Source organism: Filicampus tigris, chromosome 10 (genome assembly GCF_054856515.1).
Source record: "Filicampus tigris isolate MCC_2025a chromosome 10, RoL_Ftig_1.0, whole genome shotgun sequence".
Taxonomy (NCBI): domain Eukaryota; kingdom Metazoa; phylum Chordata; class Actinopteri; order Syngnathiformes; family Syngnathidae; genus Filicampus; species Filicampus tigris.
In genome coordinates, this window is record NC_141226.1 from 20435548 (window position 1) to 20460379 (window position 24832).

The window sequence follows — 24832 nt, forward strand, 5'->3', positions numbered from 1 at the left end:
GCTGGCGACCAGTTCGGGGTGTAGTCTCCCTTCGCCCATTGACGGCTGGGATAGGCTCCAGCAATTACCCGCGACCCTGTATAGGATAAGCGGTTTGGAAGATGACATGACATGACAAAATATCAGAAGCAAAAACTGTTAATACCACAACAAAATAGGCTCATGGTCAAGGTTTTACCATCTTGGTAGATTGGGAGAATCTACAAAATAAGACCGGGGGTGGAGAGGTGGGTTATGCCTCACAGTCTGAATATAATGGAACATTGTACAAAAAAAAAAAAAAACACTCTCTCACAGTCTACATCTTCACTCAATGCTGCCATCACAAAATATCCAATCAAAGTCCTGTATTTGCTGCTGCATATGGTCAATACTCGCTGTCAAGTCAACAGGATTTCAAATAAACATGATGTAGAAACCAACTGAAATAAACCCAGTAACAGATAATAGATACCTGATGTCATCAACACCAGCCTCTGGTGGGCTTTATAAAATGCATACAAAAGTTGCCATCATTTCAAAGTCTAACATATCCAACTCTTGCTGAAATGATCTTACTATTGTCTCATGCAAATGAGCCACAGCTCACCCCCGCCCTCCTGTACTGCAGAGTGAAGGCACAGTACAACTTTACTTTACATCATTATTTTCACCTGTGGAAGGCAGCACTTCATCACCTATTTCAACAAATCTTTATTTTTCAACATTTTGTTTGCCCATTACATGCTACTCCGATGTTCTTTTTTTTTTTTTCCAAATGATGCCAAGCTGGTTCCGGGACACGCTGTCCTTACTTGAAAGTTTTACAGGCAATGTCAAACAGGCTATAGAGATAGATTGATGGGTCCACGTGCACATGCTTGACTTGCAATGCCTCGCTTTGCTTTTTGTCCGTCTACATTCGACTTCTTAACAAGAGTGGGCGCCCCGCCATCATCTTTCTTCCTCGGCTTGCGTGCTGCAAGGGACCCACATGCGGTCTGCAAAACGTGCACGCCACACAATGCAGCCATAAATGCATAAATCTTCAGCCATCTTCCTCCCTGCAAATATCTCATCGTTTTTATCGTCTCTTTCATCGTTCTTCAGCTCCTCCGCGAGCGTCATTGGACTTTCAAATGCCTCGATTAATGAGGGGTCTGCGTCGAGGAGACTCTTTGCAGACATTCCTAAAATCAATTCAAACTGGAAGGAGAAAGTGCCACTTTTATTGTGAGCCAAGATCATCTTTTCCCTCCCGGAAAGATCTTCTTACGCAGCCTTGCGAACTGACGCATTGTTCTTCATCTTGCCACAGCACAAGGCATTTGACGTAAACAAAGTTATGACAATCTGACAATTATCACATCGAGTCCACAAGTTTGAAGTCCAAAGCGTTTATTGGTCCTCGATCGGGGTCACATCTCGTTCCAAGAGAGTTGGACATTACCGGATCTCTGATCGTCTGGCTGTTGGGATTTCTTCTCCATTGCTGCTGACTGGTCCAGATTGCAACCCCCCCACCAACCCCCCTTCCCCCTCTCTGTGTTCTGTCAGACACAGAAGGAGGAGGCTCATTTGTTAAACTCTGAGATATGCAGTAGTTTTGCGTGTGTGACTACATAATCATTCCCTTCTGCTTGGAAAGCTCCAACAGCTTTACTCGTTTGTGAAAGAAGCCAAAAACTTGTGAGAACTGATGTTGGACTTGAATAAACTGAGGTCTTGCTATAGGAGAATCCGCTGAGCTCTTGCAAGCGGAAGGGAATGCGGCGCTTGTATCTGTGGAGCAACTCGTGCTGTCTTTTCAAGTCCAAAGTTGGCTGATTTGAATCCATCTCTTCCTTCCTGGCTAACTTGGTCACTCAGCCACCCTTTCGACACCCATTCAAGTCCAGTCACTTTGCATTTTACAGGCCAGAGCCTCTTGTGCTCCCACCCTGTCGCCTCCGTGGCTCCTTGCACACCATTAAGGGGTCCCCATGGTGGGCTTTACTCACTCATCCTCCAGTCATTCCTCAATTGTGTTCCGAAGGAGGTGTCCCAATTCATGACATTTTAGATTGGTCTCTTTTGTACCTCCCATAGTTTGTGTGAGGTATGAGTGATTCGGATTACAAAAACATGGTTGTGCCACAATAAAGCCCTGTTGTTGTATTTAATGTAGAATATGATAGCATTTTTCCTTTACCAAAATGAGGATTTGCAATCAACTTATTCATTGCTAGACATTTTGAGATCCACTTTTACCCTAACGTTTCAAAAAATTTGAGAAAAAAAAAAAAAAATCACTGGGATTGAATCTCTTGATTGTGAAAAGACAAATAGATTCGTCAATGGCAGTGAATGAGCTCATACAACTCATTGAATTCAGTTTTCCTTTATTTTATTAGTAGCCGTGCCACTCATAATCCGCCCTTTTGTGACCGAATTTCTTGATGAATTTGAAAAATGAAATCAGGAGCAACACCTGCTTAGAACATTCACAAATTCGTCTTTGTCCCCTTTCATCTCAGAGTCGTTTGTTTGGGCGTCTGGTTTGTGTTAATCTAATGCCAGCCTGAATATTTCCCGCCCGCCTCGGTGTATCTGGAGGCAAATTTCACCTTAACAACCGTGTGTTTATCACAACACGTGCCTCAATGGTTTTTGCCGGTGTTGGGAGAAAATGCCGCCCATCGATTGGATTCATGCTGCAATGACTCACTTGGTAGAATTATAAACCACTGGCAGCTGTTTTGATTTTGCATGGAATCTAATGTCGTAAATCTCAGGCTTGGATAGATGTTTTGTCTTTTTCTCCAGTCTGTAGCTCTCAATTTATTTCAAGCTGAGCTGGAATCATGCATGTAGAAGTTATAGTGGAGGTGGATTGCAAATGTTCAGGAATGTCGGTGTCATGCCTTTTAGGAATTCTATTGAGATCCAAAGATGATTGAGCTAGTTGACTCTGAAGACAGCCAGCTTCATGTCATTCTCAATTTTTTTTTTCTCGGGTTAAACGATCTCTGCTGCAATTGCAAACAAGTAATCTCTTGTGTGGTTTGCTTTACTTCAGCTCCGTATCGAAACGTTCACAGAGCAGTGTTAAAATGACAGCCAAAATGCAAAGGGAAACCACTAATATCGAATCGTCATGATAACCGCATGGGTTGAAAGCGCCGTCTGTCTGCGGCTTATCTCCTAAAGGGCATGTGCGCAATGCTGTATTGTGGTATACATTTTAGAAATTTTTCACAAAATCTCAGCTGCTTTCATTTGTAAGAATCACTTTCTTGCCTTGCACTACGCGGACCATTCAAATTGTTACTTGGCATGCACGTGCTTTTTACTGGGAACCTTTTTCGTCCAAGCTGAAGGGACCAACCGTGCACATCATGTCTCTTTTTACTTTAGTCAGAAACACAGTAATGAAATTCAAGTATGAACACTGCCTTAACCTGGCTAAAAAAGACTTCAGTCAGAGATGCCTAAGGCCACTGTGTTGTAGCTGTCCCTCAATCAGCAGGTTTACAGATTGATGCTTCACTTTATTTACAGATTGCTATCATAAGACACTATGTGCAGTCATTTAACACAACTCAAGATGGGAACACAACTCGTTGGTTACCAGAGGATCGGCTCGTAAATTGAGATCATGATTTTAATATATATATTTACTTTTTGTCACGTTTTGGTTTGGTGGACTGCCATGAGATCTTCACAATGCTAAAATGCCTTGAACTCAAAATTTGGCCAACACTCGCCTAAGGCAATTTGTGGATTTTCTTTGTTTTGAACTAAGTGATCACTTAGCCGTTTTAGAGAGAAAAAGTCTTGCCCTTGGCTAAGTGGCAGTGGAGTTTACAGATTGCCCCGTGTGTTGTGATTCCTCACATGCGATGGTCGTCGTGTGTGAGGCGTGCTGCCCTTTAACACTGTATCAGAAGCGTCACCGTGATTTATACCACAATAAACTACGGAGAAATGAGGGGTTACTGCAGACCCCTGGCCTTCCTAATGCTTCAGACCAGGGGTGCTGTCTGTCAGTCTGTCAACAGTCTGCCCCCATGCTGGCCTTCAGAATATAACCCCTTCATGGTATTAGGAATTTGAACATGCCTCCCACCGCACGCCCAGCTCTCTCCTCAGCCCCACTGTCTCCCCTGCCCACGTCCTTCTCTCGTCTGCTCGTTCGCCGGCCTTCGATCCTGTCCCCGCTCTCTAGTCAGAGCGGATAGCAATGATCCTTCCTCAAATCTGAACGCCCGTCCCTTCTCCCTTCTCCGTCCCTTGTTTATCTTTAGGCCGTTTTGATATCGCTGTGCTGCCTATTTCATTGCTACAATACTGATAGGGAGCAAAGAAATTCTCACAACCTTGAGCCTTGAGTTTCACTGCCTGTCTTGATGAAACATCTCGAGTGAATAAAAATGTGGGGCTTGGGTTTGTTGGAATACACATTTGTGATTGCCTTTGTCAGTTTTCAAATGAGGAAGTGCGTTGGCTGGACTGCACCTCTCACACGTTACACAAACATGGGCGACATATCTAGCATCTGGCGTCGGACGAGTGACTCACGCTCCTGCTTTAGACCGTAGACGTCGAGCTTGGCTGCGCAAGGTGATGATTCAACGGATGGATTCTTTGTCATATTAATAGTTTATTCCCATTCAATGCTTTGCTGTAAGATTGCAGGCCGACCGAGAATGTATGACAATGCAGCTCTCAGTTGAAACCTAAGACGCGTCGTGCTGGGTGAGAGATGTTTCTCTGTACACTATCTTGACTAATTAAAACAGGCCTATGTAATCCACACACATGTCACTATGCTGCATATGTGTGCGGTGACCTGTGTGAAACCAAAGATGGCGACTGGATTAAGATGCTTTTTCCTGAGAAGATGCGAGGCGATGACCAATCGCGGCTGTTTGCCGAGTCAGGAATGGCGCACAGCTCCACGACATTAGATCAGTGTCTCCTACCTCATTATCACATTGCCACACATGTGTAATCCTATACACGCCACATCACTGATTTTATTTTAAAATGCAAGAGCGCGTGATGAAAACCTGTGCTCACAGTAAGGAGTGCCCGTAGACAGATTGGGGGCCTTTGAAAAACTCTCATTTCCACAGCTGGGCATTTTACTAAAAATTGAGCGTCCGTTATCCGTCATCCGTCTGCAACGTTGGTACCGTTCCGTCATCAGTCATTCGCCTTTTTTCCCTTGGGAAAAATATAGCACCCTTCTATTGGCCGGTCCGGTTCTAATTTTAAATGAGCGCCCGTCGGCGAGTCCAACTACATTTTCACTTTTATCCTGTGGTGTGAGGTGTGTCAAGAATGGCTACGTTTACATGGACACATATATTCAAATTAAAAGCCTGATAGTTACTAGAAAGCGGACAGGTGCTGTAACTTCTGCTATTTGTTCTTCTGTTAGTAGGACTCTTTCCTCTTCTTTGTATTTTGCGGTGGTCTGGCTCCCTTGTGGCACCATGCTGTCTCTCACAGGTCATTCTTGGTTTTACGACAGACATCTGGTTTGAGAAAAGACTTGTGGTTTTCGGTGGAGATATCGTTTTCTTATTTTTTTTTTTATACATAGAACAGTTAGTTCTGACCAAGCAAATCATCCCTTTATTGATGATATACTGTACAACAGCACTGGACCTTTTAATTTTACATGTCACTCCAGCTCAAAGGTGTTCTAACCATTCATTTGGCTTACATCAACAGCACATGGTTATCTAATATTGCCTTGGGTTGTCAGAAAGGAGCAAACAATTGGCCAAGCTGATATCACGGCTAACGAGTGCACAGTTATCGTGTCATTTTTGCATTTCCGGACTACTTTATTCCCTTTTACTCATCGTGGAGTAATGACATAGTTACGTGATGTGACTTGACGTGACAGACACATCGTCCAACTTGCTCTATGACAGCGAAACAGTAAAACTAAAGTCATTTCTCTCTCTTTTTTCATTTTTTAAATGTATTTTTTATAAATTTTTTATTAAATCATGTTGAATCAGATACTTTGGCAAGTTAGCATCTCACGCACGGCTCGCTCCACGGCTACTGTTATAGTTTGCTGCTATTTGTGTTGGAAGAGCCAAATTACTGATTAAATAGCAAACAAAATCCTATTTTTTGTTGCTTGTTACTTTTAATTGATAAATAGCATTTGTAGAACTGTTGAATGAAGCAAAATCACCAATATTTCATATATTGCTTAAGTGTATGATGTGCTGTTGCTCATTTTGAGTACACCACACCAGGAGAGCGGTAACCACAGAGAGCATTTTTTCCTCGTTGTGTGCGGTCTGTTACTTTTCAAAAATGGTGTAAAATCACTATGTGTGTACCCAACTTCAAATGACGTATTCATTTCACATTGAACTGTTATGACGTACCACGTCAGCATATTGCGTGAGCTGCACTTTACGAGACGTCTTTTTAACCAGCATCATGGGATTAACTGTGTGCTTGTTTTGTTCTGTGTTGCTTCTCTTAAGCATTGTTTGCGGTTGTTACTACTGGTTGTTTTCCTTTTGATTTTTATGGTTTTGTTTTCATTTCCATCGGTTTCTTTGTAAGACTCTCAATGATTTGTTGATTCTGAGTGGTGTCGTTTTTTTTTTGTATGTTTTGACAAGAACGAGCACTAGTTGAAGATTTAGAATGCTCTGTTAGCATCTCATGTAAGCCTCTAGTAAGTTAGCCGTTAGCTGCCAAGTGGCTAGCTGCCATGTGCTTGTCACTTGTGATCAAAAGGCAAAGTGTTATATGTGTGTAATGTTTGAATGTTTACATTAGTGGTGAATGTAATAAAAAAGCAATAATATAACTGTTTTTTTCATTTAGCGTAACTTTTATTTTACTTGGCCCTTACAAAGACTCATATTGAAAAGAAAATGTTCAGTCCAACATAAGGATGCAGTGTCTCAGAAAGTTCAGTTTTCAGGTTCCAAGTTTCTGAATAAAAGCCTTGCTAACACATGATGATAGTTCTATCTATGGAAACACTTTAATTTAAAACAGATACCGAAATAAAGAGCTGGCTTGCTCGCTCCTTGCTGCGAAATGACTAAAAATTAGTGCTAGGGAATAAAAAAAAAAGTGGAAAATGTGTTAATCCATCATTAGTTATTGACTTTTATCTTTTATTTTGATCCCAAAAGGGCATTTCAAAACAAATCATATCCACATCTCTGGTTAGTGATATTTTGTTATCTTCAAACTCTCTACAAAAGTTAGACTTTTTATTTTTTTATTTTCTGTGCACGTGTTACCCGGCACATTTTTCATGTCATCCAGCCCGTATCCGAAAGCCAATATTGAAAGTTGCACACTGCATGACTGACAGGATTCATTTTGGTGAAATGAATTCAGATGCTGGAGATTGCAAAATAGTCCATTCTCTTCAGGGAATGCTATTCTTTACACAGTATAATCAGGCTGTGCGAGCCCTGTGTCAGTCCAGGCTGTCTGGTGCCGCATGTCTGTGCTGGGTTTTGGCAACCACACTGAAGCCGTGGCTCCCTCGCGCTCTAACAATACTGCTCAGTTCAACTCACACATGCTTACACTCATCTTTCACAATACTGAAATGCCTCAGAAGTCAGAGACCACTGTGTTGCAAAGCGTGGTAACACTATACTTCTGGCTTGAATCAGACATCTGCCATTTTATTTTTTATGTTTTACTTTGATATGATGGAGTCAGCCTCCCCATAATGACAGTTTAGCAGTGCCATGCAGAATGTCAAAGGGAAGTAGCCTTTTATGATTTAAACTCTTGAGTTGTCACCGGGTTGCCTGGTGAAATTCTTCCAAAGCCTCTTTTGGGTTTCGTAGGCATTCTTCCTGCGAAGTTATCCTGGAAAATACCAGCTCTGAAGCTGGTATTTTTTTGGCTCTTCCTTACAATTTCAAAGTAACTGCTTAAGAGTGGCTTCCTAATGGGAGAATGTGACACGGTCATGATGCTCACCCACAGCTGTGTGTGAGGTAAAAGCTGGAGTCAGGCTCTGTGGTGGAGAGTTGGGCCTTCAAAGCGGCCTTTTTTGGTTTCTTGTGTTTTGTTCTCACTCTGTTTCCCAGTACTGTAAAGTGCAGAGAAACCCACAGCAATTGTTTGATTTATCACAGTTGAGGCGCTGAGTCAGTATGAGCGTGGGAGAGCGCTTGATAAAGAACAGAGGAAAGCTGAAAATGATTTATCAAGAGATCCGGTGTTTCCTTTCTTTGCGGATTGTATTCGGAAAGGTGGACTTTTGTCATGTCCATATACGCTGCACGTTGGAAGAAACAGAAGCGGAAAGATGGGGAAGTGCGCCGACCCCTGGGGCCAAATGAATCCAGATGGCTTTTCAAAATGTGCTCCTCCACATGATTCAAACTACCCCCAGAAATGTCACAATTATTTTTTGTTCACTTTTTGTGGAGTATTTAAATGTCGTTTTAGGGCTGTAATGTTGTGCTTGAATACTGGTGTTGTACTTTAATTGACAAAGTCAAAGCTAACCGCGATCAACACGGACAGCCTGAGAGTCATGACTTTCACTGTACGTTGGGTTCTTGTTGTTCCACTTGACACCTGCAGGTGTCAGTAGGGCACATTTCAAGCAGTTGTCGACTGCCATGGAGACGACAACATTAACAACAAAGCGTTGTCCCAAAATCGAATCAAATCGGGGCTTGAGTGAATCTGTCATGATTCTGTTTTTGTTTAGATTATATGTGGTTTTGTTTCTGCATGTGTTTTTTGTATTCCTAGTTAGGTTTTGTTTCCACCTATTCTTGTCATCCTGGTCCCTTGTGTTAACCAATCAGCTCCCTCCAACCATTTGTTTCTTGTCCAGGTGTTCCTTGTTAACTCGTCAGCTTTCACGCATTTAGTTCCTTGGTTTCTGTCAGTCTTTGTCGGATCATTGTCGCTGTCATGTTTTTTTTTTTTTCTGTTTCTCCTGGTGTTGTGTTTTGCTCTCTAGTGTTTCTTTGCTACTTTGAATTTTGGACTTTTCAAGACTTGTTTATGCTGGTATTTTGTTAAATATTTTCTTCAGTATGCCCTGCTTCTCCTGCCTCCCTGCATTTGGGTCCTATACCATGCAACCATGACAGAATCGTTGCATCCCTAGTCGTTACCTGAGCCCCGAGCAGTTGTGATGTCATTTTCAGTCGACAGAAGTGACAAAATGGCCGCCCCCAGAGAAGGCTAAAAACGGATGGATTTTTGCTGCTTAACTCATATTGCTCAAATGCAATATTAATCAGAATGCCGTATTTCAACTAGTGGGCCTGCTGGGAACATATTCTTGAAAAAAATAGGTTTGGTTGACTTCCCTTTTAATATGAATGGGAGTAAATAAAATGTTCGAACAGGCCCCTGCACAACAGTAACAGGATTACAGCCTCCCGAATTGCGCTGTGGATGCACCACCATACAGTCATATTCAATCAAACCAACTTTGTTGAACATACACAGGACAGAGCAACACTAGAACGTGAAATTTGCTAACATGATAACTTCAGGCTAACATTAATCTAATTGTGTGTAACTTGAGCGTGCGGGTATATCCTGTGGTATGGATGTCTTGTGGCTTGGGAGCCTTGTGGCCTGGGTTGACAGCAAGCAGACAGACCTCACACTGGTGCCCGCTCCAAGAAGCGGACAGAACCCAAACTGAGCTGAAACCACAGTTTTACAAAACTATCTGTGATTATCCCTGCGGCTAACTGTCTTGAGTGATATGCCTTTGGTTATTTTTCTTTGTTGGTTGAACCCACAGACAAGCTCCACAGTCAACAACCCAATAATTGTCAATATGAAAACAATGCTGCTCTCTCAGACACCCATTAATGCTCATGTGAAAATAAAGTTGACATTTTCTCAGCACAACCAGTCACATTTTTTGGGTTTTGTTTTGTTTCGTGTTGGGACCAAGCCAAATTCTTAGAGACGGAACAACTACTGCAGTAGGAGAATAAGAGGTTAGGGCTCACCTCGAGGATACCCCATTGGGGCTCATGAATACAGTCAAAGAGCTGATTGTTTATGGCCCTTATATAGGTTTTTCAGGATGGGACATTCATATTATAATAACCCGCCTGCAGTTTGATCTGGATGGCTTGTTGCAAAACACCAAGCTTGTTGACACTTTTATGGTATTTATTCAACACACCAACACCAGGACAAACCGTGAGGCAGTGTTAGCAAGTCTTTACCATTTGTCCTGCACTGTAGACAAATGGGGGGGGCGCAGCCACCACTAACAAAGTCCAAACATAGACCTTCATTGTCTCACTCGCACGCCAGCTTTCATGGTTTCATTTCATTGGGACTTCCAGAGATGCTGGAAGTGAGGTGAGGCACAGTTGGCATCGCTGGAAATAAAAGTGGTCTATAGAATTACGTCAAATTAAATTCTGCTCGACATTTTTTTTTTTTCTGGGACAAAAAGTGAAACAGCCTGTGGCCATTTGTATTTACTAACTATTGCATGAATGTATGAGGGGGGACTTAAGTATTTCAGTGCAGGTGACATATGTTACACATAACTTTAGCGTGTCGTCGCTGTCCTGTGAAAAACATTTATGTCCAATTTTGTATTTTTGTTTTACATGTTCACACTAATGAGATGTCTGTAACGTGGAAACACCATTCATGTAAAAAATAATCAAAATGAAAAAAAATAAAAATGGACACGAGCGTTTTTTCACAGGACTGCGACGATATACTTTCATATGTGCTTTCCGTCTAAGGCAGCTGGCACTTATGTTCGCCATTGTCATGACACGTGTGTCTGCTATCTACTGAAACATAAAGAGGGCAAGTCATACTGCATGTTGTAATGTATACACCGGCTTGAACATAAGAATGTCCACCAAGGCACCATGCCAAAACTATCATTGGAAATCACAATGCCCCACATGGTCTTATCAAAACAAAATACATTTTAATCTTTTACATTGTGGAATTTTTTTTAGAAATTCACAATTATATTCACAAGAAATAATTGGTCTATATTGTTGGAAGTACAAACCTCTTTTTTGTGGCCACAGCGGATAATGCCGGTTGTATTGTGTGGAGTGTTACACGTGCCCTTTACTGGCCAGCCGGGAGTCCCCATGTGTCAGACATATTAGTGCAGCTGTTGAGATTGACCGTTGTTATCTTTCTGTCTGCGCACTGAGACACACACGCAGCTATACTGTACATGCGCACACACTAAGCGCGGGCAATTATTATTATACAATTACCACAAGGGAACATTTTGCTTAGAAGAAGAAGAAAACAAGAACGCCAAGTTATGCAAACCTTGGTGAACACAAAGCAGGAGGTGCAAGGGGGTAACGCAGTTGCCACTCTTCCTTTATGTCCAGGCATGCTTTTAAGTTGACATCACGTCCCAGAAGTGTAGCGCGTAGCATCCACAGCCTGCATACACAAACGCTTTTAGACATACAGTTAATCTACATGAGCATGTATTGAGAAGACGCGCTGCAGTCGAATCAAGAACAGAAAGATTAGTTCACTAAAAACATTTTCTACCACCGTAAAATGGGGAAGATATTTATTTCCCCTCTTTTCACAAACTGCCATGGGTGATTAATTAGGCCTAAAAGGGACCTTGAAATCTTTAATTGGACTTTGTACTTTCATTGTTGATTGCTTTGCCGCTCTTTCTCACACATCAGGAATTAGAGAAAAAAACTGAATGACTTTATTGTTTAAGCGTGTGTAAGGGGGCGTCATTTCAGAGTGAAGGGAAGTTAATTGGGGACAGCTTGTTCATGGGTGAACAAACAACGTGCCCTCTACTCGGAAAATGACAATCCCCGGGTCAACGGTCATTGTTAAGCTCGGACTGGTTGTTATTGATGGTCACGTCTGAAATGAAAACGATAAGACTGCCGTTTTAAGTCTGTATTCCTGTCTCACTTGGTCTCCCTCTGTGGACTGGCCGAGTCTCTCAGTAAGTCATTACATATTGGGGCGATGACATAATAAAAAAAATGATATCCCCATCGTATTAAAAGGAAAGTTGGCGCTGGTTTTGCAAATACCGCTAGATACAAGTGGAACTTAGCTCTTTGGGGGCCAGGTTTTTGGATATGTGCTTGAACTTGGACATTTTCATGGAGAGTATGTAGATCATCTTTGTAAACTTCCCCCATTTCTCTTTTACTCTCTTTTGTAGACATGTTCCAGTACCTGCTCTCCTTCTCACAAGGACACCTGAGTTCTCTGCTGGAAGGGACCTACACCCCACTTTCTCGCCAAGCTTTTCCCCACGTTAACAAACTCTTCTCCTCACTCTCCCTTTACCTCCGTGGGGCCAACGTCTCGGTGGAGACGACAGTCCACCATTTTTTTAATAACCTCTTCCCCCTCGTCTATACCCGACTGATCAACCCGGGCATTGTGAGCAGCATGGCGGCGGACACCGAAATGACGGACTGCCTCCGCATGATCAGGCAGGACGTCAACCCTTTCGGGTCGCATCCCGCCGTCATGGCCAAGGAGCTGTCGGAGGCGATGAGCGTGGGCCGACAATTGGGCCTGTTCCTGGAGGAAGGTCTGGAGGTGCTGAACGCCACCGAACACGTGAGCTTGTCGAAAGACTGTGTCAAGGGCCTGGTGAAGATGGTGTACTGCTCCCATTGCAGAGGCCTAACGCTCATCAAGCCTTGCGTGGGTTATTGCCTCAATGTTATGCGTGGCTGCTTGGCCAGCATATCTGAGCTGGATCAGCCTTGGAGGAGGTACACCAACTTGTTGGAACAGCTAACCCACGCCATGGTGGGCCACCACAGCCTGGAACTTGCATTGCTCGGAGTACGGGGCCACGTGAACGAGGCCTTGCTCTACGCCCATCTTCACGGTCCACTCATCACAGCCACAGTAAGTACACGCGCCACACGCACGCTGATCTGCAACCTCTTTGTTTCACTCACACACTTTGGCAATGGTTCATGTATTGATTGGAAGAGGATTGAAGGCTACTTGTGGGTTATGAGCCATTTTTTTCCACACACGCAACAAAGAGCACCGCACACTCTATTAATGCTTGCACAGTGTTCAAATTGTTCACAGAAAAATATTGTTTATACTGAAAAGAAAACGCAAAGACAGCTCCAAAAAAACGGCAGACAGAGTTGAGGTTAGGGGGGAGATTTTCCAAACTAGCAAGGCGGCGAAAATTGCAGTTGCTAGCTTGTAGAGTGCTGAAATGACTCTTAATGGAATAGAATGGGGTGGGATTTGTTTGGCTGATGCATGTCATATACTATATGCAGTCATATAGTTGGAGTTTGAGTTATTACAAGTCTGAAAATATGAATCGAAGACTGCCAGAGTGTTCTTCTGGAGTGAAAATCGTGCTATTGTCCAAGAATTTTCCTTGGATTCGCACACCCTGGCAAGTATTATTGTGCACTGAATCAACCCAAGGTCCCATTATAGGTGTTCTGTTCAATTTTGCAGTGAAATGAACACATGATTACATCTACAGATTAAAGACTTCTAATCTTCTATAGATCTGTCCACACTAATATACAGTGTGGTACAAATCAGTGTGTTGTGGAAGTATTCAGTATTAGTTCTATGATCTCACTCGCCAAGAGCGTTTTGACATGAGGTTGTGCATTTAACAGGATTCAAGAGCAAGGTACTTGCTAGTGATATACAGTACATGCTGAACCACTGGAGCGTTCCTAAAGTCATGTTAGAACGCGACAGGTCATCACACATTATAATCAGTTAAAAAAAAACACACACACACACAATATTAAGTTTGCTGGATGGTCAGTCACAGGATTATTAACATAGCGACTACCTTAGTTTTGTTTGTCTTGATGTGCCTGTAAGTCAGGATCCAAGTGGGTTGCCAAGCACAGGCACAAATGAGCTGCACTATTAGGCGGGTTTGAACCAGGCCATATAAATTAGACCCAGTCATCTGGAAAACGGCCTTGAGAATTGATGCCAGAAAGGAATGTGTTCCCAATCGGACACCGGTGGCTCCCATTTTCTCCACTCTCATATCAAGCCCTCCTCCTTTGCTGAATTGCGGTATACATTGCCAGTTATTCCCAAAATGACACGCCCTGTACGGATTTTCCAATAATATGTTCTACATCGTGGAATGCAAGAATCAGATCTGCAATGTAAATACATGTCCACAATCACAAGTCACTGGTGAGCACTTGTGGAATAAGATGACTTTTATACTCGTGTTATTAGGCTTTTGCTCTTTTTGTTAATTTTTCTAGTCAGTGTGATTTACAGTCAATATTTTTTTTTATCATCAAAACCAAATATCCGAGATTCTGGATTTTTACGGAACAAACATACCATAAAAGTCAACAGTATTTTTTTTCTCATTAGTTTGTTGGGTTGACACTAGAGTTTGATTCAAATGGCATAAAGAGTGCTTGTTGTGTTAATGCCATCTAAAATTTGTGACTAAATGCGCACGGAGCTGTTGAAGTTGTATTGCCCCGTGTTGTCGGTAACGGTGGTCTTTTTGAATCCGAATGTTTTAATAAAACCTCAGGGAGCTGTCAAGGAAAACTGTGAAGTCTCCAATGGCCAACTACTGTGTCAGCGTATCCACCTTCACCTCTACACCTCAGTGCACTCCCCTCCCAGGCAAACACACTTAACGGCCAGTTCCTTATTATACTATGCACATTATCGTCACCATCCTAATGCAAAGTCAATAAAGTGCAAATACCAGATCTGACCTACTGTTTACTTTTGTAACATATATGTTTTACATGTGACGTTAAGCACATAGAATACATTATTTATTGCCTTTTTTTTTTTCTTTTTTTTTTTTGCAAAGTCAGAATATTCTACCAAGTTAAATGAATTATTGCGACTGCGCGGTTTTCGACTGGGATGTTTTCCCCGACCCCTTCTGCGGTTGCGCTCTCCCACTTAATACGCTGCACACAACACAGACTCCGCACTATACTGTACGTTACACTAATCTTGGAGCACTCGACTGATTCTGTACACACACACTATGTCCAGGTATCAGGTTTTAAGGAATCTTGTTAGAGGCGTGGATAAGCGGCCCACCCGTTGACAATACTAGCAAAGACTGAAAGGCAGTTATTGATAGCTACGCAGAGTGGAAGGAACCATAGATTATTTTTTAACACATTCCTGCTCGCTTTAAGATGGAGCATGAATATGGGCCGAAAGGGAAGTGGTTATGGATATTAAGGGAGCCTATGGTTGGATTACGTTGAGTTGACACAATTAGGAGAAACTGAGAGAATCTCCTGGAGAAGTCGCTACTTTGGGACCCTTGTGAAAATTGCGGCTCCGGCACTCGGTGGTCCTCTCTGTTAATGTGGCCTTCAAGCTTCTCCGCTCACATTCTGCTGGGCCCAAGAGGCCATTTTTGGGGTATAAGATCCCTTTTTCCTATGCACACTACATACTCTACTTGGCACGGCTGGACTTGGCTTTACTCGCCTTAGTTTGGGGTGGTCGGTTTTCCACTACGAAATTAGTCGATGCGGGAAACTGCTCTGGCGTCACTATTCTGAAGCAGCATTAAATGCATACATCGGAATGAGACATGCCAACAAATAACAATAACAATGCAGGAGAAAGGGGGATTTTCTCCACTGCTTCTATTTCAATCGTATGTTGTAATCCAAACATCGGCATACAGTGTTGCAATTGTGTTTCAATGAATGAAGCGTAACCTCATCAAACATCTACAAGTCAGTCATTGCAGGAGAAAGAAAACATCACAGTTAACCTTGACTAATATTAATAGACGCTACATGGAAGGACTTCAAGTTTGCTGTGTTGCAAGGAAACATTACCATTGCTATCATTATAAAAATGAATAATCACCAGCTGGATATGATTCCTTGTAACAAACTGCTACACCATAGAGACTCAAGCACACCAACACTCTTGTGCTTCATTTGTTCGGACCTCTGTTCAGCTTTTGCCCTTGGTCTGTTGGCTATTGTAATGAGATTGCATTTGTTTGGGAGGCTGGTGGCGGCAAGAAAATAAATTGCCCTGCAAAGTGGATGTTGTGGGTTTTAATAAAGGAGAATCAAGAGCTGGACCACTAGTGTCTTTGTTTTTAAACTCTCCGGAGCACTTTGAGATTTATTTGAAATGTAAAGTGCATTATGAATAAAATACAGTATATTATTATTATTATTATTATTATTGTTGTTATTATTAATTATTTTTACTTCAGTACAGTATATTGTCTGATGTTGAATGGTTGAGAGAATAATCACTTCTTAATAATAGATGTTTTTTTTTATGACAAGGTAACACTGGGCTATACAATATAGCGTTCCAACTTGCTGACAATGATATATAATGGATGGAGCTAAACAGATGTCGATATTTGGAGATAAACCTTAAAATTGTCTGGATTTTAATCAATTGTTTCACACTCCAGACACAGACATTCTGAATACACTCCCCGTGGTAGAAACAACCGATCAGTGATATGCATTCCCCCATCTGATTTGAGGCTAATCAAAATGAACAGAACCACTTTGTGGAAACATGGATTTAGAAGCCTTTGGACCATGCGGTCCTACACACCATGACACATTCTTCCGTCTCTCACCATCCAGTATGAGGCTCCTTCGTTTGCTTGGAAGAATATGGCATCAATGGTCTGGATTAATCCAATTGACCATATATTTTCAGTCCAAATATTGCATGCCTACCCTTTTCTCTTGTTGGTTTTACCCCAGCTTCTCATTAGAGCTCATGCAGGAATGATAATGGCAGCCTGAGCCCTTAAATAATGGAAATAATGGCTAGTAGAAAATGACTGCAACATTACGGTTCACCATGGCTTCACCTTAAGAAACTGCTTACATTCTATTTCATATAAAATGTATTTACTTTGGTTTACTTTCGGTTAACTGGCAGTGTTTAATGCACACTACGTATGCTGTTTATTTGGTTTGGGCAAACATAGCTGAATTGCTGTTTGATCTTTAAGAATGATCCCCTCAAATGTGACATTTGAGTTGACGCAGTGGTAGCCGATACAAAATATTCTCCGGGCCAATCTATACTCATCTTTATAAGTTGTGTGCGCCATTGGCATTCTGTCTAACCCTCCGGCTGACTGACTGACGTACGTAGTCAGCACTCCATTAGCTAATGACACTGGGTGCAGCCTGAACTCAGACAGCCTCACACATCTTTTTCTCCACTTTTCCTTTTTGTGCCTCGTGAGTGTAATATGCTGACAATATAAAGTAGCCTCCAACACCACAAAAAAGAAATCCTACATGTCTTCTTTATGGTTCCTAACCAAGCAATCACCATATGATTTAATGCCGAGCCATTACATTTGGAGCGGAACATAAGGCGGCGTTCCAGAGGACATTGTTTCTCTCTGTGAACCATAAATCAAAATGCTGAAATCATGTCACACTAGAAATCATACCCATTTTTGGCACATATGTATTTGGTCATAAATTAAAGACCCCGTAAAGTGAATTCAGAGATTTGTTTTCTAAATACATTATTCATGTTTGAAGATAATGTCTGAAAACAAAGAGTACTACTGTAGCTATACTACTCATTTGCATTTAACTGTTTTTCACCATTTCAGTTTTCCTGTTTTTTTTTTTTTGGGGGGGTGGGGGCAGGGGGCTCTGGCATTGGTAGCCCCTTCGATTACATAAAGATCCTGTGCACCTTTGTTCACATCAGCAAGTATCTGGCTCGTTTGCGATGTCCAGTTAGCTAGCCGAAAATGCATCTCCCATTTGGCTAGTCAGCTGGCATTTTCGCTTTAAAGTGTTGTCGGACGCTAGTGCGAACGTGCAGAGAAGGATGGAATAGTGCTGACATATATAAGGTATAACATATATAATTTTCAATTTTCAATAGGTCCGACTTGACAGCCAGTATGTGGACTGGTGCTTTGGGCTGTCGTGGCCGCGTTAGAGCGTCTGTAGAAATGTTACATAGAAATTATAGACATGTTCAGTGATAGGAGCAACATTATCCGGGGGCTGCTTATTGTTTAACTCATTTACTGCCGGATATTTTCAGATCCTTTCTTACCCAAACGTTTGAAAACATTTGAAAAAACTCTAATAAGTTCCTGTGATTAAATGGCTGGACTGGCAAAAGACAAACACATTTGTCAATGGCAGGGAATGAGTTAAGGTATGTAATTGTGATACCAATGACATGATGCAATAGTTATTCTCCTTATCGTGCCTCATTCTTTTACAATGGCTCTCGTGCTCGCAAGGATTTTTCATTTTTATAAATAGTCCCTTTCCAACCACCACCCCAGTTTCTCCCATTTACCAGACTAAATAGCCCGTGCCATCCACGTCTGTGTCTCCAAGACCACAACAGCAGCAACAGGACTAGATACCTGGGTGACCATGGGCCAGATGTTGGTGGCAGCCTTAAATCTACAGTTGCTAAACTTACTTCAGTCGTTGTAATGCTGTGCAGCTGTGGCTACAGCTGTGACACTTTCATGGATGCCTACCTCATCTGTGTTAGCATTTTAATGGTAATTGCTGGTTCACTGGGCAGCTTCAAATGGACGCAGAAATTCCTCAATCCACATGCTCTTCATAGCCTCCACTGTATCCCAGACACAGACACAAGGAACTCATTTGACCTTATTCTGTCTATTGACCACCTTGTTAGAATAACGGCCCTGGAATTGAGATGATTTTCCACATATTGTGCCTGCAATTCTGGTGATTATGTACTTAAAGATGGGGAAAATGTTACTTGCTCAAGTCAAAGTAACGCCCATAGTTACCCGGAACAATCAAGAAGCAAATGCGGTTACAATGCTGTCGAGTCTGCACTCGGGCGGTCATACCGACGAGCCTGGCCCACTGCCGCAGTGTTCACTTGTTTTGTACCCCGGTTTGAGGCTGGGTGGGGTCGCTCTCTTTGCTGCGCTATAAAGCCTCAAAGTGGAGTGAGTGAGAAAAGTATTCCTCCAAGTGATTTAGATCTCAAGGACTTGTCCCTGTGATATATTAGGGACTGAGTCTCATTTTAATTAGCAATGACCTCATTCGAATGCAAGGCAAAAAACACAAAGAGGCTGGAGGTGCGGGCTGACGGCCCGATTGAAATAGATTACAAAGTGCACACTTAAGAGAAAAAATAGGACATGAGTTGGACGCAAAGAAATGGAAATATAATGGCATAAAACTCTTGAGGGAAAATGGAAAATGATGGAAGGTGAGGTCATGAACGTAAATCATACAAACAGGTCCAAGGCTTTTTGGGAGCGGCCAGGAGGAAAGCTGTCACAATTAGCTAGCGATTTGTTCATCTTAGGGCTGATGGCTATGATGCAGATTCCAAACAAACTAATTAACAGGATCGCTTTTCAAGAGATTGCCGACTCTAATTCATAAACATAATAACAGGCCTTCGTTACTGATGTCCGTGGTTTGAAGTGTACGATCGTCACTGTCTCCACAACATCCTTCGCAGCCGTCGTTTACATGCGAGCGATAATCCTTATTTGGTTTTCTTGATTTAGTTTTTGCTTGCTCTTTCGTCTTCTTCAAAACAAACCTGAAAAAGCTTGCCGCTCGACTCTCACCTCTCTTCAGGCCATATGATGTGTGATAGTTCAAAAAAACATAAAATAAAATAGAGGAATTATGATGACTGGTGGGTTGAACTGGATTCCCTAATAGAAAACACTATTTCTGAAATGGGCCAGTATCGCTGTGTTCTTTCCACTTATTAGCCTACTTGTTGCTCGTATAATCAGGCTAAAATGACTGGCTTTAAATTGACTGCTTCTATCTTGATAGAAAATAATATTAATATTAAAAACAACAAAATTACCATAGTTATGAGTTTGATTTACAGTTGTGGTAATTACTCATGCTGTTTCTTGGTTAGGAGAATAAATATGGTCTGAGCACCCATCATCCATCATACCTGACAGAGATTATGGATTGGGATAATGTATTTCAGATGTAAAGGTTTTCTCTGAGATGAATGAAAATGTAGACAGTGTTCCATCTGGGTAAGACAGTACATAATGTACATATCAACTGCACACTATGTGGGTTGATGTATAGTATGTCTCACATGGAATCGTTCAAATCCTTGTCCTTGCAGATAAGAAGTTTACCGATGTAACAAATAAAATTAATATCTGATGTATCATGCCATTGTTGCCCATCAATAATCCATTGATGAAATATTAGAAAAGTTCCCTTTTACACCAAGAGACAAGTTTGTCAGGAAGAGTTCCAAGTCGAAACAGTTAAAACACCATTTGGCATTTGGCAGGTGGCGACCTTAAAGCAGTTCTCATCTCCACATTTGCTTATTTGAACAACAATTTAGTTTGGTAACATTTTCTAGTTGACTAACTTTGATTCGCTATTTCCCTAGTCCTGAGGGCAGCCGGCAATTCTTCTTGCTAGTTTAGCAGTCAGTTAGTAAGGCGATAAAAGTTGCTATTTTAAACTCCAATGTAAATCACTTGATGATGATCCTGACTTACATATTGATTAGATTGTCCGTGTTCTCCAGCATGCCCTATGTAGCCAATCAGCCAAGGAAGAGATGTTTCATAACGCTCTTATTAGCTGCGCATGCCTCTATTTCAGACAACAGCACCTGCATTCTCCGAAGCTAGTGAAATTCAGTGAAAAATATCAATGCTTTGGATAAAATAACAATCTTTGTAGAGACATTTTGTTTTTACACATTGTTACTTGCTGAGAGGAACTTGGACGACTCAAGGGTAGCGGTTTGTCATCGGAAGACATGTTTACAGTCCTTAATCACAGCAAGTCACTTTAAAAGAACGCTAAAAGGTTTGGCTTTGCTTTCGCTGCTCAACGTTTGACTTTTTGTTTCGATTCAGCCAACAACAACACTAATTAACCATCAAAAAATAATGCTCAAATGTTCAATCTTCCTTTAAACCTTCAATACAACATTTAGGAAACAGCAATGCGGGCAAAAAAAACAAACATTTGGGACTAATTTAATGCAAACTGCAACAGCAGCAGTGGTTTGTACTCTGAAGGATTGCAGTTTCCTTCAGGGAATTCATCTTTGTGATCAAGTTCCATAGTAGCTAAATTCAACTCCCAAAGCGCCATTTAGAAGGGGTAGGTTTTTTTTAACAAAGGTCAGGAGTTGCTTAGATCAGACAAGCCCAGTGTACAACTTTTATTCCCATCCCAACACATTTGGCCTTCACTGCATTGAAAGACAAATCACAGATCTACGCATTGTGTTAAGAAAATACTGTCCTTTATATATATGTCTCTTTTCAAATCGAAAAAGATAGTAAAATCATTCATTCGGCGATGCTACGGGCCAGAGTTTGTACACTATTGGAAAACGAGTGGGCAGTTGTTTCTGGCTGAACAAGGGCCCGGCCGTCCCATTGCGCAGCGCGCATTTGGCGAGAAGGGGGTGAGAAAGTTCCCTCAGCTTTACTGGGTAATCCCTTGATAAATAAACTAGGAAGGCAAGACCACCATTGCTATCTGTAAGCCAATACTCCCCCAGAGGTGGGATGGCCCTGGGCTAGGTTAGCCGGAGCTCATTCTCTTGCTGAGCTCTTCTTACACACACTTGCCTCGCGATGATACACTTGAGGGATGCAGAAACCTTGACACGTTAGTACAAAAGCATCATAAGCTAAATTTGATGTCGACTCTGTTGATGAGCAAAGACCTGTCCTGTATGACATGCATGCTAGATGTCCATGAGTTTGAGCATCACATTTCCTTGGTCGCCTCCCTAGCTGGCAACCTGCCTCCCATCAGTCTCGCCCTTCATCAGTCACTGTCCTCGGGCAATCATACAAGGAATGTTCCATAAAATAGCTGAAATAGTGAAGGTATAACAAGGACAAACAGGTGGTCCAACACCAGCGCGTGCGTGTGCTCAAGCTCCACCCATATGGGATTTTCCTCCTCACGCCATCGTCAGGTCAAGAGATAATTGATTTATAGTTGGCTTCTTGTCCTGGTCGTAATTCAAGCTGTCGCTCGATTGGTTCTCAGGATTATGTAGTCATGAGAGACAATTTAAGGGAGCATATCAGTGTTCCTCAAGTTAACCCCGAACAAGGAGTTTGTCTATTTTCCCTGCAAGAACGCTGCATTCTGTTTATATTCACATGTTTTGTTAGGCACATACTGTAAATAATGTGTACTTTGTTTTGCTTGCCCAGGCTTTGACCGATCTCTTGCTTCATCAAAAGCAAGAGCCTCTTTGTGCACGCTGTAAAAATAAGGCGGCAGTTCAAACAAAACTGGGAATGACCTCCTGGTGACAGTCGTATTTTTCCAGGATGTTTGCATTTTTGTCTCTAAGAATAGCAAAGTGTCACACTATGACAGGTGAGAAACGATATGGATTAGGAGAGGGATATAAAATATTGCGTTTTGTCTCGTAAATGTACACAAAACCTCACAAACACATCTGAGTGGTAAACAGTGTCCCCGAGTCAGTGGACACAAATCCATGACTGCCTATTTATCAGCCTGTTATGTTAAAATGTCTTGTTTGTCTCAGACTTCACTCAGTTTTATTTTAACCATACAAACCTCACATGTTGGTACCGTCGTAAACCAAAGACCCCCAAGATTACTGCTAAATATGGCCCTAGTAGGGTAACCCAGCTATCAAATATTTTTAGAATTGTTTATTCGACTGATTTTCTCATCAAATAATCAAGTAATCAGATCCAAATGGATTTACCGTTATTAAACAACAAATTATGAATGTCAGGTGCAGCTAAAATTGCTGTCGACTTGGGTCGCCATCCTCATGTCCTGCACTGTAATATCTATCACGTAGAGTGTTTGTGGCTTTAAAAGTAAGTCCTGGCTTGGTGGAGTCAGCTAATGAGCGTGTGGCTGTTGTGAGCTCAGGTGAGCAGCTGGCTCTTAACTGGCTAACTGTTAGCTTGTCTGCATGGGTCCCTTGGCATCAGTTGTGTAAATGTGCTCATTGCATGTTTATTTTGTTATCGTTTGTTCAATAAAGTCATTGAAAGCGCGCCAGCGGCTGTGTCTCGTACAATACGTTCCTACTTGCGGTAGTAGGCTATACTAAATTAGCTAACATGGGTAGCTAGTGTTGCCGATAGTAGACGTGCTCTTGTGGTATGTTAGTTAGTTCTGTTTTGCAGTAGACACATCATACTTAATCTTTAAGTGTGAAACGATTCCAATGCTTGGACATTGTCTGTCTTTTACTGATACTTTAAAAGCTAATACATTTTTACACACATTGGTGTGTGAGTCTGTAGTAACATTAGTCCGTGTGGAAAAATCATTAGGAAACTTTGAAGGAAAGATTTTGCTTCAACCTTTTTTGTAGTTTAATTATTATAGTTATTTGATTAACTGTTTAGCCCTTTTAATAAAGATAATTAAGATTTGAAGCGGTAATTCTATCACATTATCGGTAAATTTGAACCTACAGTTTTTTGTGTTTTTTTTTTTTTTACTTTTATTTATTCTTTTCACACTCCTTAAGATCTAGTTCACATGGATGGTTTTATTACACTAAGACTTAGCCCAAGTGTTTAATCAACTATTTTTGTTTTCATGTTATTTATGGTAACATACCTGCCAGTAAACAAAATGTTTTCCTACATGTGCCGATTATTAAGCATTGCAACACGTGCAAAGAGCGTTTGGCTTAACGTGCAGATTCCATAGGCTACATTGGCTGGCAGTTGCTATGCTCTATCATTTCTCGCTGCCACAATGCTTTGTGAATGTATGCGCATTTGTGGAATGTTTGCATGAACATGTGTGGCACTTGCATGTGTGGCTGGGAGCCGTTCCAGCACATGTGAGTGTTTTATGGGTCCGGTGGGGGTTAAGGTTAATGCAATAAAACAACCTTACCCGTGCCCTGCGTCTGCCTAGAGAGAGGATTTAAGACTGAAGTGGAGTGAAAGACAAGTAAGAATAAAAAGCAACACGAGGAGAGCGAAAGGGAAGACTGAAGTGCAAACAGTACAATGCAGATGACATAGTTGACATAGTATAATAAAAAGAGCAGGGCGTTCCGTGTATGTGACGGACCGGTCCGTCTATCCGTCACTGACGGGGAAAAAAGATGATCAATGCATAATTCATTAATTTATTCATATTTATTAAAACTTCTTTAGACTTGTTGAATGAACAGCGCCTCTGCTGTTTGCAGCCAAATAGCGCAACTGCTATGTGACTCGTAATCCACATGATTTCCACACAATCGACAGAATTCATGGCGGTTATTTAATTGATTATCATGCCCTTACTCAGTCGTGACCCTAATTTGGTACAGTGAGACGAAATGGCCTTTCTCGCATTCCCTCTCCTAAAACAGATCACCTCTGTCAGCATTCACCCACGAGTGACTGTAAGGAGCGTTCGAAACATTACACTGCCTTTCTGCCTAATTGAGGAGCACTAAATAATGTTAACCGGAGGCTTTTAAGACGATGAGATGTCATTGATTTTGGTTTGGAGCAACAATTCCCCTCCATTGCCGTTGACCCCGATGTCTCCTCCTCTCCTCCCGGCTTTAATTGCCCGCTTGAGATCCCTGCCCCCCACTGCCAACTGCACATGCGTTCACCTCCATGAGGTAGTGGAATGTTTGACATTTTACTGTCAGCACGTGCAGCGACTGCCTTCTTAACTGCTTTTTGTTTCTCTTTTTAGACTCTGTGTTGCGCAACATTTTAACTCCTTTGAAAAGGATCAGTCAGTGCGAGAATTCACCTTAAGAGTCAAGTTGTGTGCTCTCAAGTGAGCAGGTGTCAGCTGGTTTATGGAAGTCACCCGCCGCAGCTCCACCGCCC

The 24832-nt window shown here is 41.9% G+C and overlaps 1 protein-coding gene across 4 annotated transcripts in view; it reads left to right on the forward strand.

The window, feature by feature from the left end:
* The window catches only part of gpc5c (glypican 5c), a 99621-nt gene that overhangs the window by 20940 nt on the left and 53849 nt on the right, over window positions 1-24832 (forward strand). For 3 of the 4 annotated variants that reach the window (XM_086043823.1, XM_086043822.1, XM_086043824.1), the window contains one exon: window positions 12170-12873. In XM_086043823.1, coding sequence (XP_085899949.1) covers window positions 12170-12873 — 704 coding nt within the window. Of the gene's footprint in view, window positions 1-11352; window positions 11495-12157; window positions 12874-24832 lie in introns of those variants that run through there. The other variant, XM_086043825.1, reaches the window with a different exon arrangement.